This window comes from Littorina saxatilis, linkage group LG2 (genome assembly GCF_037325665.1).
Source record: "Littorina saxatilis isolate snail1 linkage group LG2, US_GU_Lsax_2.0, whole genome shotgun sequence".
NCBI lineage: Eukaryota > Metazoa > Mollusca > Gastropoda > Littorinimorpha > Littorinidae > Littorina > Littorina saxatilis.
Window position 1 is genome coordinate 56,643,856 of NC_090246.1, and position 17,548 is coordinate 56,661,403.

General features: G+C 45.8%; 1 protein-coding gene across 2 annotated transcripts in view; it reads left to right on the top strand.

The window, feature by feature from the left end:
• Window positions 1-17,548, top strand: part of LOC138959313 (zinc finger ZZ-type and EF-hand domain-containing protein 1-like) — a 115,672-nt gene that overhangs the window by 53,913 nt on the left and 44,211 nt on the right. For both annotated transcript variants that reach the window (XM_070330738.1, XM_070330739.1), the window contains exons 36-45: window positions 2-135; window positions 569-690; window positions 2,305-2,426; window positions 3,659-3,738; window positions 5,805-5,936; window positions 7,585-7,656; window positions 7,916-7,992; window positions 8,368-8,476; window positions 10,051-10,299; window positions 10,772-10,835. In XM_070330738.1, the coding sequence (XP_070186839.1) occupies window positions 2-135; window positions 569-690; window positions 2,305-2,426; window positions 3,659-3,738; window positions 5,805-5,936; window positions 7,585-7,656; window positions 7,916-7,992; window positions 8,368-8,476; window positions 10,051-10,299; window positions 10,772-10,835 (1,161 nt within the window). The remainder of the gene's footprint in view (window position 1; window positions 136-568; window positions 691-2,304; window positions 2,427-3,658; window positions 3,739-5,804; window positions 5,937-7,584; window positions 7,657-7,915; window positions 7,993-8,367; window positions 8,477-10,050; window positions 10,300-10,771; window positions 10,836-17,548) is intronic.

Here is a 17,548-nt window from a genome sequence, read left to right on the forward strand (position 1 = left end):
GTGATGCCTGGTGACAGCTTACTGCTGATGGACGACTCTGCAGAGCAGGATGTGCTGCGCAGCGAGCTGTGGACCACTCTGTTCCGTGGCGGGTACATGATGGGCAAACTGCAGCGATCTCTCTCCGGAAAGTTTGTAAGTGTGCACAGTTCGCTACAATGTGCTTGTTATCTCGGGAAAAACGGTCGAAGTTCACTATGTGGTGACTACTGCAAAAGTTAATTGGCAATTACAAATTTATAAATGGTAAAGAATAATCGATTTTTGCGCTGTAACTAAACAATTTACTGCAGCTAATTAAGTTCACAGTAAACAGCTTGCACTAAATGTGAACTTTCTGTCTCTGAATAATGTAAACATGAAGTAAATTGTGTGATTCATTTGCAAGTTTGGTGTCATTCTTTTCATCTGCCCTTTTTCAGCTTTGGTATGTTTGTTAAAATATATGTTAGGTTGCTTGTATGTGTGTTTGCGGTGAAAAATTGGCCTGCTTATGGTATGTGCATGTATGTTTACTGTATGTTAACTATGTTTACTGTTAAAAGTCAGCATGTTGTCTTGTTTGCAGTTCTCGGACGAGAGTTCTGCAGCACTGCAGCTGTTGAGTGAGCTGATGAGACAACCGGAGGCGGGCCCAGAGGTTGGCACCAGTGAAGAGATCAAAACCACCGCACAGAAACTGAAAACAAGGTACAGACAGGTTAACCCTTTGTCTCCCGCAACACGGGAAATAAATCTGTCAATTTCAAAATTGAAAGAATCGTAACGAAGTAACCACTGCAAGTTTTTCAAAATTATAATGCAGGAAACCGGTAGAAACCAAGACAAATATGCGTCAGTGGTAGCAGTTTGTATGGGGCCCGGGTAGCTCAGGTGGTAGAGCACTGGACTTGTGATCGAAAGGTCGCTGGTTCGAATCCGGGCCAGGACGGACACAGGTCAACCTTATGTGCAGACCCAGAGACGATATCCATCTCCCACCCCCGTGTCACCACAGTGGCACGTAAAAGACCTCGGTCATTCTGCCATAAGTGCAGATGGCTGATACCACCTAAACACGCATACACTTGTATATCTCATCTAAAGTCGGGTTAAAACCCAGGAACATGCCCCTAATGGCTTTGCCGTGAGGGCGTAGAACTTGAATTTCTCTCTCAGTTTGTATAGCTGGCGTTTTGGGGTATTCGGGGATCTGCATATGGTCTATTCTCTAGCGGGCGTCATTGGACGCTTAGGGAGGCCTTCGGTTAACGTTTATTGTATCAATCAATCAATCAATATGAGGCTTATATCGCGCGTATTCCGTGGGTACAGTTCTAAGCGCAGGGATTTTTTATTTTTTAAATTTTTTTATTTTATGCAATTTATATCGCGCACATATTCAAGGCGCAGGGATTTATTTATGCCGTGTGAGATGGAATTTTTTTTTTTTTACACAATACATCACGCATTCACATCGGCCAGCAGATCGCAGCCATTTCGGCGCATATCCTACTTTTCACGGCCTATTATTCCAAGTCACACGGGTATTTTGGTGGACATTTTTATCTATGCCTATACAATTTTACCAGGAAAGACCCTTTTGTCAATCGTGGGATCTTTAACGTGCACACCCCAATGTAGTGTACACAAAGGGACCTCGGTTTTTCATCTCATCCGAAAGACTAGCACTTGAACCCACCACCTAGGTTAGGAAAGGGGGGAGAAAATTGCTAACGCCCTGACCCAGGGTCGAACTCGCAACCTCTCGCTTCCGAGCGCAAGTGCGTTACCACTCGGCCACCCAACTATTAACTGCTGGTACATCATACACAGTCTGTGTACATCTTAAATGCTTTAGAGGCCCATGGGTGTGGAGAATGTTGCAGACATTCTAAATCCCCTGTGACTTGGTTGCAGTGTTTCCTTACAGTGTGCACATCCGCAACTGTATATGTCGAGAGCATAGACACTTAAACAAGGAGATAGACATTCAAAAAATGTTTTGTTATTGACATTGTTTACAATGTTTAATGTGTACTTCCACTTATTCTGCACATTGAAAGAAACAAATATACCATAAGACAAGTAGCTTCAGGCCAAAAACATTGAATATGTGCGCGATATAAATTGCATAAAAATAAAAAAAATAAAAAAATAAATCCCTGCGCTTGGAACTGTACCCACGGAATACGCGCGATATAAGCCTCATATTGATTGATTGATTGCAAACTTCTGATTAAAGATCCAAGATCACTATTATGAGCGATCTGCCCCACTTGGTTATGATTCCTGATACCTGATAGCAAGTATCTGTGTTGTCAGATGTCAGGAGCTGAGGCCCAAGGCAGCGGTGGGGGGAGAAGAGATGGACGAAGCCATCTGGTCAGTGTTCGCGGCCCTGGTGTGGCACACACAACAGCTGAGAGAAGACATGACCAAGTTTTGTAAGTACAGGGGAATCCCCTTTTTGGGACCTCACAAAATCTGCTAACATCAGGTCTTGAAAAGGAGGGAGCCTAAATTTACAGAGATAATGAACAGAAAATCTGAAAAAGCAAGCTCGGAAAAAAAGTGGGAAGTCTTAAATTTGGGGTCTAAAAGAGAGACCCCACAGTACCTGCTGGCTGTTGTTGTTTTCACTCTTTTTAAACAAGTTGTCCACGGAGGATTAATTGTGAGTGGGCAGTATTTTTTTCTTGAAAGTGTTTGTTGCATCCAGTTCAGGAAGAAGGACTAGTCATGAAGTTTGATTAATTCAGCTAGAAGAACTGATGGCACTGTTGAAAACAGCAGTTAGATGTGTCGTCTATAGACTGAATATTCTGTCATCGAAAAACAGATAAGACTGTGGAATCTAACATGTTTTGCCAGATGTCAGGAGCTGATGTCTTGTATTAAGAACTGATCTATGGATTAGATGATGCTTATTCTGTCTTACACACATTTTTATGACCTCCAGCTAAGTTTGCAATAATTAGTGGGTTTTGTATGACGTTATGTGTAACCCATTTCTCTTTTTTTGTGTGTGGGGAAAGTATTCTATGAAGGAGAGTACATGTATTCATGCAAGAGCCTAGAAATGTTACTTTTAGTCTGACTTTTCTAGTAAACTCTAATACAGTTTGACAGGTTAGATTCCACAGATACCGGCACGGTTGGCCTAGTGGTAAGGCGTCCGCCCCGTGATCGGGAGGTCGTTGGTTCGAACCCTGACCGGGTCATGCCTAAGACTTTAAAATTGGCAATCTAGTGGCTGCTCCGCCTGGCGTCTGGCATTATGGGGTCAGTGCTAGGACTGGTTGGTCCGGTGTCAGAATAATGTGACTGGGTGAGACATGAAGCCTGCGACTTCTGTCTTGTGTGTGGCGCACGTTATATGTCAAAGGAGCACCGCCCTGATATGGCCCTTCGTGGTCGGCTGGGCGTTAAGCTAACAAACAAACAAACAAACAATTCCACAGATACAGTGGAACCCCTCTTTTACGACCTCCACAAATCTAAGAAAATCAGGTCTTGAAAAGGAGAGTGTCTTAAAATGGGGGTAAATTTAAAGTGGATATGAACAGAAAATCGGGAAAACTAAGGTCTTAAAAGCGAGGAAGTCTTAAATTGGGGGATCTTAAAAGGGGGTTCCGCTGTAGTAGCTTCAAAATCTCGTTCATTTTCAATGTTACAGCCAAGAACCCAGAAAACAGTTCTGTGACTGAAGGAGTGCTACAGGCCTACACTACTGCGGAATCGCTGAGAATCTGGCTGGTGAGTTCAAGCCATGCGTTGGTTGCCCGCTTGGTTTTAACAGTTGCTGCAGCAACAGGTTTGGCTTTGCAAATTTTAGCTGTTTCTGGGTGCTTGTTTAATGAGGTGGTGTTTTATGACGTAAAGCCCACTTGAAAACATGTGCCAAGTTTCACTAAAGAAGGAATGGTTTGGTGTTTGGGCGTTTGTTGACATAATAAATAAATCTACCTAAATCTTGGAGACCCTTCTTGTTTTGCATTAGCAACTGGAAGGAAACCAAACAAGGATATGATGTGTATTTACAGGGTAAATATTGACAGCGAAGATCTTCCACTACATCACAGTAAAATAAAATGTGCATTTCATCCTCAGTGCTTTTTTGCAGAATGGGTACAGGTCCTGCAGGATATGTGGGAAATATCTCAATTTATTCAGACACGCCAGCTCTGAAGCTAATGAGCACATCTCTAATATGCTTATTTTTAACACAAGTAAAATAATTTTCCATGCAAATCGATGACTTAAAAACTCTGTAAACCTCAAACCTTGCACTGGTGTTAATGCGCTCTTGCCAATTTTGATTATTACAATACGACGGGCGCAGTGGCGTGGTGGTAAGATATCGGGAGGTCGTGAGTTCGAATCCCGGTCGCTGCCGCCTGGTGGGTTAAGAGTGGAGATTTTTCCGATCTCCCAGGTCAACTTATGTGCAGACCTGCTAGTGACTTAAGCCCCTTCGTGTGTACACGCAAGCACAAGACCAAGTGCGCACGGAAAAGATCCTGTAATCCATGTCAGAGTTCGGTGGGTTATAGAAACACAAAAATACCCAGCATGCCTCCCCCGAAATCGGCGTATGCTGCCAGAATGGCGGGGTAAAAACGGTCATACACGTAAAAATCCACTCGTGCTAAAAACATGAGTGTCTGAGCCTATGAACGAAGAAGAAGATTATTACAATCAATTAACCTTTGTCTAAAACGTTTCAAAAAAGCTTTCTCGCATTGCACACCTTGATTTTCCCAAACAAATCCCAAACCAAATTTATACAAAGTTAAACTTACTTGGGATGCCCAACAAAACTTGCCTTGCCTGTGCAAATACAGCAGCATATTATAAGCTTTTTTAGGAAGTCTGGATTCATTCATCTTGACCAGGCGTAACCAATATTTTATACATGGAACGTGAGAAAAACTGTACAGAGGATAGCGACCAGTTTCAGCATATGCTATGTCATTAGGTGTTCTTGCGCAAAAGTGTGGATCTTCTCAATCTGTGTTTGTGGTTAAAGACCCCAAATTACTGAACCATATAACAATAGGTTTTATCTGGGCATCAAAGAGTTTCTAACAAATTTTGGGGGAGAAATGACGAGTCTCCATAATAATCTCATAACTCAAAAACACCTTTCTTAGCCTTGGATGCTATATCATTAGGAGACGGACCGAAAAAGGAATAATGTGAGCATGTGCAAATTTGAAGACTAGCTTCCGGTATGACTCCATCAGGCCCAGCAGCTTTATTGGCTTTCAAATGACCAATAGCTGCCTTGACCTCTTAATAGGTTTTGTCAGAGAGGGGTTTGGGGGGGGGGGGGAAGGGAAGGTTATGGACTTCTGTTTGTGTTCCTGCTGTCGTATCGCCGGGTAATGTGAGTTGATCGGGAGGGACGGGATTTTTGCCGTCAGTAGGCTGCTCAGGCGGAGGGCAGGCCACAACGCTGACAACGTCGGCAGAGTGCTGGAGAAAGGGCATTGTCGTCTGGTCAAACCGTGTGCATCCTGTTCGTGCTCGGATGGGTCTCTGAACTCGCTCTCGTGTCCAGTGCTGTAGTTGTCGTCCTCACTTGGTTGAGGCTCTATAATGTCCACCACTGGTTGGGTGGTAGGTGTTGACTCCTTGAGATAAAGAGAGAGTGGGAGAGAAAATGTGTTTATGGTAAAGCTCTTTGTAAAATGTTAGAGGAGGGGAGGACACATTTTGTACATTCGTCAGCCAAAGACACCAGACTTTTCTATACTTGTTGAAGAATTTTTTTTCTTCTATGTCTTATGTCTGACCAAAGCGGCTTTTTCTCTCTCCAGGCTCACCAGCGACAGAAGCTGAAAGCGGCAGAAGAACTGACTGCAGAGAACAACCCGGTGCTAGCCTGTAAAGAGAAGGCTGTCTACCTCCTCCGCTTTGGGGGACTCACCAGGGTGCAGCTCCAGAAAGAGGTAACCTTGTGCAGTGAAACCTGAATGTGAAGACAGTTTGAGACTCCTTTTTATTTCAAGACCTTTGGTTTTTTTTTAGTTAGATTTTCTCTCAGATAACTTTAATTTCTTGTCATTTTGAGATCCCTTATCTGTCAGACCTTTACCTGGGAATGTTGAGGGTTTGGGCTTAGAGGGACCTGTGTATCATTCCTTGCATTCAGGGACATGCATAATGCCCAGAAGTTACATGTGTTCCTATTAATCACTGATCTGTGTTTTAAATGATGATTATTGATAACTGCTCTGTTTTGGATTTAAAAAATAGGATGAAAGTCGCTTGTTCATTTTAATGCTTGTTACTCTGTCAGATGCTGGGAGATTGTTTTAGCAAAAGTCTCACTTTTGTTGCACATTCATGTTATCTATATCTATATTATTTTATCATGAGGGTTCTGCCACATTCGTTTTAACATTTAGTCAAGTTTTGACTAAATGTTTTAACATAGACGGGGAATCGAGACGAGGGTCGTGGTGTATGTATGTGCGTGTGTGTGTGTAGATTGATTCCGAGGAAACTACAAGGCCGATCTTCATAAAACTTTACATAAACATTCATTTAGATTCTTCTTCTTCTTCGTCGTTCGCTCAGACAGCAACTCCGGAGGCCCTGATGAAGGCTGCTGTACGCCGGAGGCTCTCCATGGGTCCATAGAGTTTGTCTCTCATCGGTGTGTCAGTAGGCCAGGTCTCTGCTCGCAAGTTTTGGTGTGTTGGACAGTCCTGCAGGAAGTGTTCCACTGTCATAGGAGATGTGCCACAGGGGCACAATGCAGAATCACATTCATTTAGATAATATCCCCGGACCATTTTTTCTTTTTTTTTTGGATAAATGTCTTTGATGACGTCATATCTGGCTTTTAGTGAAATATGAGGCGGCACTGTCACACCCTCATTTATTAACCAAATTGGATGAAATTTTAGTTAAGCTATCTTCAACAAAGGCCGGACTTTGGTATTGCATTTTAGCATGGAGACTTAGAAATTAATTGATGAGTTTGGTCATTACAAATCTGAAAATTGTCATTAAAATATTTTTTGTAGATATCGATCCAAAAACATCTCTATCTTATTCTTCATTCTTTTCTAATTCCAAAAACATATAAATATGTTATATTTGGATTAAAAACAAGCTCTCAAAATTAAAAATATGAAAATAATGATTAAAATTAAATGTCGATTATCGATTTAAAAACAATTTCATCTTACTCCGTGTCAGTTACTGATTCCAAAAACATATAAATATGTTATGTTTGGATTAAAAACAAGCTCAGAAAGTCAAAAAGAATAAAGATACAGAAAAGCATGCTCAGCGCAACCACTACCGCGCTATACTGGCTAGTCCATTTCACCGTCTTTTTCACGAGCGGGGGACTGGCAATGCTATACAGTCTTGGTGAAAAAAATGCAGTGCACTCAGTTTCATTCTGTGAGTTCGACAGCTTGACTAAATGTTGTATTTTCGCCGTACGTGACTTGTTTTAATCTGTTTTAGTGGATGGATTTTTAACAGATTTTTGCTTATGTCAGTTGACCTGTGTTGTGTTTATTTCATTGTGAATTGGGCTTATGTTTTAGATTAACCAGCATGCTCTTCTGTCTTGTGCAGCTTCGAGCAAAGACAAGCAAGTTGTCCCTGAAGAAAGCTGGCAACAAGAAGTTTGAAAAGCAAGGAGTGAGGGTAAGGTTATCTTGAATTAATTTATTTCTGTCCTCAAATGGATTTACAATTTGTTTTTAGAGTCAGCTGATAATATTGTTCTCGTTTGCTTTGAAGGGGGTCTGTTGTTACACGCCCGTATATTCAGGGGTGTATAGGTTTCACTCTTGTCCGTTTGTATGTCTCTTTGTTTGTTTGTCGGCATCTCTGGTTTTCATGGGTCGATTGAGCTGAAATTGAGTGTGTAGCTTGTTTTTAACTGAGATTATGGTTGGTGCAGATGGATCTTGCAGAGAAGTTCCCATCATTTCGTCTTGTTATGGAGTTTGTACAGGACCCTGCTTGGACCACAGATAGGTAGGTGTTGTTTGCATACAGATCACCATTCTGCAGGACATACATTACACCATGTGTTGACACACTGCACCACACCATCTAACATAACATGACCCCACTGTCAGGTCACATCATCTTACAGAACATGGCTGTGATTGAACCTTAAATTATATTAACATAAGTTGTTCAATAGTGTGTGTTTGTGTCCGTCTGTCTGACTGCATGCGTGCGTGCGTGCGCGCATGCGTGCGTGAATAAATGCGTGTGAGTGTCTGTGCGCATGCATGTGTACTTTTCTCTTATAAGAGGACCTTCTGCTGTCAGTGTTGGCAGAATATAAATCTTTGAAGAAGAAGACCTATATTGCACGTCATGTCTATTGACTGGGTTTCTCAGGGTTCATCAGATGTTGCAAGACCGCAGCAAGTTTGCCTCCTGCCTGTATGAGGTGTACACTTTCTGTGAAAAGTTCATCTCCATCACAAGCAAGGAAGACATGTTTCAGGTAAGGAAGGATCCTCTCTCACATAACACATTTAGTTATCATTTATAGAATTACCTTCAGTAAGTAGAAACAGAATTCTTGGAAGATGATTTATAGGAAACAACTGTGAGTTGAATTTTGTTTGCGTAGGCTCATGGAGATGGTGTGAACTACAACTCAGAGTGCATGTAGAAAAAAGAGGCTGCCTAACTTGTTGTGAGCCAGTCTTTGTAGTGGGGTAATTATGTTAGTTGGGGACGGGCGCAGTGGCGTGGTGGTAAGACGTCGGCCTCCTAATCGGGAGGTCGTGAGTTCGAATCCCGGTCGCTGCCGCCTGGTGGGTTAAGAGTGGAGATTTTTCCGATCTCCCAGGTCAACTTATGTGCAGACCTGCTCGTGACTTAACCCCCTTCGTGTGTATACGCAAGCACAAGACCAAGTGCGCACGGAAAAGATCCTGTAATCCATGTCAGAGTTCGGTGGGTTATGGAAACATGAAAATACCCGGCATGCCTACTCAACGAAAGCGGAGTGAGCTGACTATGCTCTCAGAGTATAGTGTGGGGAACCCAAATGGGCAAACGAGCTCACACGTAACCAGAAAATTCTGGAACGCTGAAGAAGAAGAAGAAGAAGTTAGTTGGAAAAGGAAATGAGGACAAAACTCCAGAACAGTCTGCTTTAATTTTGAATGAAGACCAAGTAGCATCAACACTTGGACAAGTCTACCATAAGGCCACTCACAGGTTATAGACGTGATTATGTCAGTTCCATTCAACATATTAAGTTGTAGAAATGTTTACTGAAGTAACTCACATGTTATGCACACTATAAACAGAATTGAACACATTTTGAACACATTTCTGTAACAAGATTTTAAATACTTTGTGACATGGTACATAGTGCTGTTGGCAAAAGCAGCACACATAGCGTCCACTAGTGTTCACAAGTGTTCATAAGTGTTCATTTGGACACTATGTGTTTATTATGTGTGCCTCTTTCGCTAGGAGAACTATTTTCTTTATTACAAAGTCTTCAAAACTTGTTACAGAAATCTGTTCAAAGTGTGTGTTCCATTCCGTTTAGAGTGCAGGTGGTTATGTCAGTTCCATTTAACGTAAGTTATCAACAGGCGGTTATGTCAGTTCCATTTAACATAAGTTATCAACAGGCGGTTATGTCAGTTCCATTTAACGCAAGTTATCAACAGGCGGTTATCTCAGTTCCATTTAACATAAGTTATCAACAGGCGGTTATGTCAGTTCCATTTAACGTAAGTTATCAACAGGCGGTTATGTCAGTTCCATTTAATGTAAGTTGTCAACAGGCGGTTATGTCAGTTCCATTTAACGTAAGTTATCAACAGGCGGTTATGTCAGTTCCATTTAACATAAGTTATCAACAGGCGGTTATGTCAGTTCCATTTAACATAAGTTATCAACAGGCGGTTATGTCAGTTCCATTTAACGTAAGTTATCAACAGGCGGTTATGTCAGTTCCATTTAACGTAAGTTATCTACAGGTGGTTATGTCAGTTCCATTTACCCAAGTTATCAAACAGTTAAGTGAAGTTACCGACTACTCTTGTGTTGCAGATCCCGGTGGTGCTGTTCCTGCAGTCTATGCTGAGCTACCAGGACAGGTTTGCCAAGCACTATGCCGTGGGGCTTGACGGGTGCGGTCTGGAGCAGGAGAACCACGTACGTCGCGGATACTATGCTCTCATTCGCTCTCTGGTGAAGCCTTTTCGCCACAAGCGACCTCACAATGTGGACTCCAAGGTTCTGCCGGCCTACGACTTCATTCAGGCCTGCTTGCTGCATCTTCTGGACACACAGTGGCATGTGAGTGTTGGACGGTGATCATCGGTTAACAGCATTTGTACAAGGAAAGAAATGTGTAACAAGACTAATGCAGTGTAAAGTTATTTTAGGTGTGTGTGTGTGTGTGTGTGTGTGTGTGTGTGTGTGTGTGTGTGTGTGTGTGTGTGTGTGTGTGTGTTTGTGTGTAACAAGACTAATGCAGTGTAAAGTTATTTTAGGTGTGTGTGTGTGTGTGTGTGTGTGTGTGTGTGTGTGTGTGTGTGTGTCTGTGTGTGTGCGTGTGTGTGTTTGAGTTTGTGTGTGAATGTGTGTGTGTGTGTGTGTGTACGCGTGCGTGCCTATAATGTATACACACTAGTTCAACTGAAGTATACTGTTATTTTGGCTGTTTGTGTATGAATGTGTGTGTTCCCATAATACATACACACTAGTTCTCTGCTGTTAAGTCATTGTTCAGTATGGAAATAAAGGTCAGTTAATGTTTCACCTGCAGACATATGACCTTGCCTTCATCAGTGAGATCAGCCTTCCAGACCTGTTTTTCACCCTGGCCAAAGGTTAGTGTTCTTGTTTTGTGGCTGGTCGATGATACACTGGTGTGTTCATCGCTAAATACATTGGAACCCCCCTTTTAGACCTTCAAAAAAAAAAGGGCGGGGATGTAGCTGAGTCGGTAGCGCGCTGGATTTGTATCCAGTTGGCCACTGTCAGCGTGAGTTCGTCCCCACGTTCGGCGAGAGATTTATTTCTCAGAGTCAACTTTGTGTGCAGACTCTCCTCGGTGTCCGAACACCCCCGTGTGTACACGCAAGCACAAGACCAAGTGCGCACGAAAAAGATCCTGTAATCCATGTCAAAGTAGGGTGTAGTTTTGATTCATATCTGTGCCCTTGTTGTTCTTTTGATTCAACGATGACATATTTGATTTTTTAATTTTTTTTTACCATAATTTCAGTGGTATGTTTGTGTGACATCTCCCCAGTGTGTGTGTGTGTGTGTGTGTGTGTGTGTGTGTGTGTGTGTGTGTGTGTGTGTGTGTGTGTGTGTGTGTGTGTGTGTGTGTGTGTGTGCTTGCGATAGTGAGTGTAGACATGTGTGTTTGAGTGTGTGAATGCTACAGCTGAAGAAAAGCCAATATTAGGCCAATACACCGGCAAACATATTTTACTGATAGTCTGTACCATTCTGCCTCTGTACGTGCCTTCTTTTTTGTATGAAATTCCAGAGCTGTCACTGACACATTGCTTTTTTGGCTGCAGACAGGATGAAAATGAGAGTGTCTCTCTGATTGTGTGTGCTTGTACGTGCCTGTATCTGTGAACTTTTAAACTTTTATCGTAAGGAGTGGATTTGTGTGACCGACATGAACTATGTTGCTGCATACATAATGAAGATGTTCCTGTCTGTGTCTGCATGTGTGTGTGTGTGTGTGCATGCACATGCCTAGATGATAATAATAATGAAAGCTTATTTAAGGGGAACCATGAGGAGTCGTGCTGTCCGCTCTTCACATGTTAACTATGAATAAAAACACACTAGTTCAACATTGGATACATATCAACCATAGCGTATAAACCCTAATAGTAATAATGATGGAACACTAATCTTACAACAACACATCATAAACTTTGTAACAATATCGTCTAGGCACACACTAACCGAATCTATATTTAAATTACATATTATTACCCAACTCACATATAGCAATTAACTCTAGTTCAGTGCTGGTAACGCTGTACGCGTTCCCCTTGGTAACAAGGGAGACCACCCTAAAAAAGAGTGATCCATCCCATAATATCAGACCGATGTCCGGTCCAACATCCGTATGCGTGCGCATACGCCGCCATTTGTATCATTCTCTCTCAGCGGTTCAACTGGGAAGGACGCTTCTGATGTACGCTCCTGCTGTATTCAGCTTTTTGCCATAGTCTTTGGCTTTGGCATCTCCCCTTGGTCGTCGCCTATCTTTTCACCTTTACCTACGCCGTGTGGTGAGATCTTTCCGTTTTGTTATAACTTTAGCGACGTTTTTCGTCGCTCGTTTTGTACTTGTGAAATTTTTCTGAAATTGTTTTTCTTTGAAATTTTTCGTGAGTTATTTTGCTATGGCGGAGGCTGCGCTTGTTGATAGCGCTAAACGGAAGCCTAGTTCGAGGCAGGTACCTGACGATACGCCTCCTAAAAGAAGCTCGAGGAGAGAGAAGGGCGCAGGAAAATCCGCGTCTGTTTCTTCTGATTCAACTTCTGTTAAATCTCCCGTGTTAGCAGACGTCAGTTTAACTTCCGGTCAGGCTTGTTTACGTTCTGGCAAGAGTGGTGTTTCGGGCAAAGCTTCTTCTTCTTCTGCTTCTGCTTCTGCTTCAACTTCAGATGGCTGCCCTGGGTTAGCGCCAGCTGAAGTTGCGTCTTTATTGTTGACTTTGAGCGCTCAAGTTTCGACACTAGCGTCGGAATTATCTTCCACTAGGGAGGAATTACGTGCGCTTCCGTCGGGTGTTTCTGATGTTCTCTCCTTAGCACAGTTACGGCAGTCTCCTGCAGTTCCGGCTTCGACTTCCGCCAAGCCTTCGGCGACTGTGACTCGGGCGGATGTCCATGCTTCGCAGGATGGGGGTACCAAGTTGGTGTCTCTCCTGAATGTGACACCAGTACAAGGTATGTCTACACCGCTTGCCGGTGTGCGAGCTCAGGGGGCTCTCTCGTGCGTTGGATGCCGTGAGAGTTCTTATGAGCAGCGAAAGGACGAACGCCTCCGTACGTCTCTTTATGAGAATATCGGGGACCGTTTTAGTCCTCTTCCGCCCGGGGGGCAGGAAGTGGTCGGTTCTGCCGACGATAAACTGTCCGATGTTCTGCCTCCTGGCTCCGAGCTTGATCTCGAGTCGGAGGGTAGGGCGGAAGACGGGGATGCCTCAGTGGTAGAGGATTCCCAACTGAATTTGCCCGTGAAGCTGTCAGCCGCAGTGGCGCTGGCGGCGGAAACGGCGTTCAGATACTTTCCGGAAGGGGTGGTGAAGGACAAGGCTCAGCTTCACCCACCTCGCTCTGCTTTTGACGATTTCCGGAGTGCACAGGATCAATCAATCAATCAATCAATGAGTCTTATATCGCGCATATTCCATGGGTACAGTTCTAGGCGCTCTGCAGTGATGCCGTGTGAGATGAAATTTTATACGGCCAGTAGATTGCAGCCATTTCGGCGCATATTTACCTTTCACGGCCTATTATTCCAAGTCACACGGGTATAGGTAGACAATTATTAACTGTGCCTAAGCAATTTTGCCAGGAAAGACCCTTTTGTCAATCGTGGGATCTTTAACGTGCGCACCCAATGTAGTGTACACGGGGGGGAGGTTCGGACACCGAAGAGAGTCTGCACACAAAGTTGACTCTGTGAAATAAATTTCCGCCGAACCTGGGATCGAACTCACGCTGACAGCGGCCAACTGAATACAAATCCAGCGCGCTACCAACTGAGCTATATCCCCGCCCCAGGAGCAACGGCCTCGCTTCCGCTTCCGGGAATCGTCAACTATTGCCTATGAAATGGCAAACGTCTTGTGTGGTAAACGCAAACCGGCGGTGCCGTTGTTGGTTCAGCACGGCGAGGCTCCGGAAGACGTTGTCTCTTGGCTGGCTCAGCCTGGGGCTCGAGCAGCTTCCGGTGTTCCGAAGTTCAAGCTTACCCCTTATCCTCTGAGTCTGATTGACACTTTTGCTCTGCCGTCAGGGGCACTTCCGGTGACGCCGGAACTTGCTGCTTTGAGAGAAGATGGGTACAATAGGGATAGGGTTGTCCCATGTACTGACGGTTCTCTCGCAGCTGTGGAGGAAGTTGGAAGGTCTTTGCTGGAGCTCACGTCCTTGTCGGAGTCTCTGCAAAGGTCATTGTCCAGATCGATTGCCACATCTCTTGATCCTGTTGAATTTCGGTTTGATGCGTCGCCGACAGATGTTTCGACACTTTGTCTGCCCGGCTGTATACTCACGCAGTTCTTTCAAGGAGGTCAGCCTTCTTGACGGGGTCCAGATTTCGGGACACCGCGACTATTGAGAGGCTGAAGGTCTCCCCTTTTGCTGAGGGGTCTCTCTTAGGGCAGGCTTCTTTCGATGCACTCCAGAAAGAGACGCAGGACGCGCGGGATGTAGCGATCGCGCGTTTGGCTTCACAGGGCTTCCAGAAGCCTCAGGGCAAGTCTCAGACTCAGGCGTTTTCTTCTGCTAAGCCTCAGACGTCTTCGTCAGGTGGTGGGAAGGCCCAGAAGCAGTCATTCTCCTCCAGGGGTAGGGGGCGTGGAGCTCCATACCCTAAGAGGGGTCAGTCTTTCGGGGGTTCCAGGGGGTCGGGGCGTAAGCCTCACCCCCAATGAAACTTCCCCGAACAACACATCCCGGTGGCCCCCGCGCTAGTTGTAGCGGGCGGCCCGTCCAGGGCCCTTTCTTCCTGGCTGCAACTGGTGGCCAGCAAGTGGGTCACGGGGATAGTGTGTTCGGGGTTCCGGCTTCTCTGGTCAGGGCAGAAGGCTCCCCTGGTCAGGATAATCCCGCCCTGCAGGGCGCCAAAGGATTTGGTGGCACGGAACGCGGTCCAGGAGGAGGTCTCGGCTCTGCTGCTCAAGGGAGCTATAGAGGAGGTCTTGGACGCGCGGTCCCCGGGGTTTTACGGCAGTCTTTTCGTAGTGCCGAAAGCCTCGGGGGCGTGGAGGCCGGTGTTAGATCTTTCTCCTTTGAACAAGTTTCTGAGAGTAATCAAGTTTACCATGGAAACTCCAACTTCGGTTCGGGAGGCCTTACGGCCGGGAGATTGGGCAACGTCGATCGATCTTACAGACGCTTACTTTCACGTCCTCATACATGTCTCGGACAGGAAGTGGCTTCGCTTCCCTTGGGGCGGCAAAGCTTACCAGTTCAGGGCTCTGCCGTTCGGCCTGTCTTTAGCTCCGTGGATTTTCACGATTGTGGTCAGGCAGCTTTGCGCTCTTGTGAGACAGGAAGGCATCCGTCTCAGAGCATACCTGGACGATTGGTTAATCCTTCACCAGAACAGGGGGCTTTGCGAGGCTCATACGCACAGGGTGCTGAGCCGGGCGGCACAGCTGGGTTTCTCTGTCAACCTGACAAAATCCGAGTTGGAACCATCCCAGACGTTTACTTACCTGGGCATGGAATTCGACACACTTCGGTGGTCTGTCCGTCCGTCTCAAAGGCGGATCGACAAGCTTCAGGGTCTGATTCGGTCTCTCTACGGAGAGAATCACGCCAGTGCAAGGGTTCTGACTTCGGTTCTGGGTCAGATGGAATCCATGGCTTCCCTCATTCCGTTGGGCAGGGTTCACAAGAGGCCTTTTCAGGCCTCCCTGCAGTCAAGGTGGGATCAGACATCCCAGGACTGGAGTGTTCCGATCGCACTGGGAACTTGGTTTCAGCAGACCACAGGTGTTTGGCTTCTTCCGGATTTGTTCCGGGGTGTTCCCATTGTTCGTCCACCGCCGGAGAGAGAGTTGTTTACGGACGCATCTCTGACGGGGTGGGGTGCTCATCTGGACGAGCACATGGTTTCGGGAGTTTGGGATTGCTCTCAGGCCTCCCTACATATCAATGTACTGGAGTTGGAGGCCGTTTCCCTGGCGCTTCTAGCGTTCAAGCCTTTCCTGGAGGGCAGTCATGTACGTCTTCACACCAACAACATGTCTGTGGCGTCGTATGTGAACAAGCAAGGGGGGACTCGGTCTCACAGTCTTTCCGACATTGCATGTCGCATTCTCAAGTGGTGTCACGCCCAGCACATTCTGTTGTCAGCAGTGTACTTGAAGGGCAGTCTGAACGTCCTTGCAGACACTTTGAGCAGAGGGGACAGGATTGTTCATTCAGAGTGGACTCTCACACACCAGTCTTTGCAGCGGCTTTGGTCGCAGATCGACAAGCCCAAGATAGATCTCTTTGCGACGAGGTTTTCGGCGAGACTTCCTCTCTTTGTGTCCCCCTTCCCGGATCCTCTGGCCTGGAAGGTGAATGCTCTGGAAGTGGATTGGTCAGATCTTCCGGCGTATGCCTTCCCTCCGTTCTGCCTCTTAGGCAAAGTCCTCAGAAAAGTGGACTTAGAGAAACCAGCGCTGGTTCTGGTCGCTCCTCTGTGGCCAAGCCAGCACTGGTTTCCCGACCTACTGCGTCTAGCAGTTCGGCCCCCGATCCCTCTCGCCCTGAAAAGAGGAGATCTCGTGCAGCCTCGGTCAGGCGTTCAGCACGAGAACCCACAGATCCTGGCCCTTCACGCGTGGATTCTGTCCGAAGCGCTTTGCGTAGAGCAGGGGCCTCTTCCCCTACTCTGAGATTCGTTGGACATGCACATAGAAAATCGACTTCTTCGGTTTACTCATCGCACTGGGCCTCTTGGTCTAGGTGGTGCGCGCTTAACGGGGTTAAACCTCTTTCACCTAGGTCTATTCATGTAGCCAACCATCTGTCTTGGTTGGCTGATCAGGGGGCTTCTCCCTCTTCTATTAGGGTCCGGAGGTCGGCGATCTCTTCGACCCTCGCGCAATTAGGCCACAAAATTTCGCTCGGAGGGGTTATCGCTAGTGTTATTAAGGGGGCTGCCCTTTTAGCAGCTCGTTCAAAATCGCTTCTCCCTGCATGGGATTTGTTCCTGGTCTTACGTTTCTTAGCCTCGGATGAGTTCGAGCCTCTTTTGTCAGCCAGTTTGGCCGATTTGACGCGTAAGACTGTGTTTTTAACGCTTCTCTCTACTTCGAGGAGAGGTAGTGAGGTGCACTCTTTGTCTGGTTTAGACAAGGATATTGCGTTCGAGAAGGATGGTTCCATTTCTCTCAAATTTGTTCCCGGCTTTCTCGCGAAAAACCAGAAACCTGGCCAGCTTTCTCCAATCTTGCGCATTCCACCCTTGAGCAAGATTTTGGCTCCTGGAGATCCCGATATTGCAAATTGTCCTGTGAGAGCTCTCCGATGTTACCTGTCTCGAACTCGGCCTGTTAGGTCAGAAAGTCAAAAGCTTCTTTTCATATCTTTAAACACGGCTAGGTGTAAGGATATAGCGAAGGTGACTCTGGCCAAATGGATCTCCACTCTGATCAAACGAGCATATGCCTGGTGGCAAGTGCAGTCGGGTGATGTTAGGGCAGTGTTGCCTCTCACCGCGGCTAGAACCCATGAGGCGAGAGCCTGGGCATCCTCAGTGGCAGTTCTTCGGTCCGGCAAGCTAGCCGAGGTACTGGAAGCTGCGTACTGGCGCTCTGAGGACATCTTCGTCAAT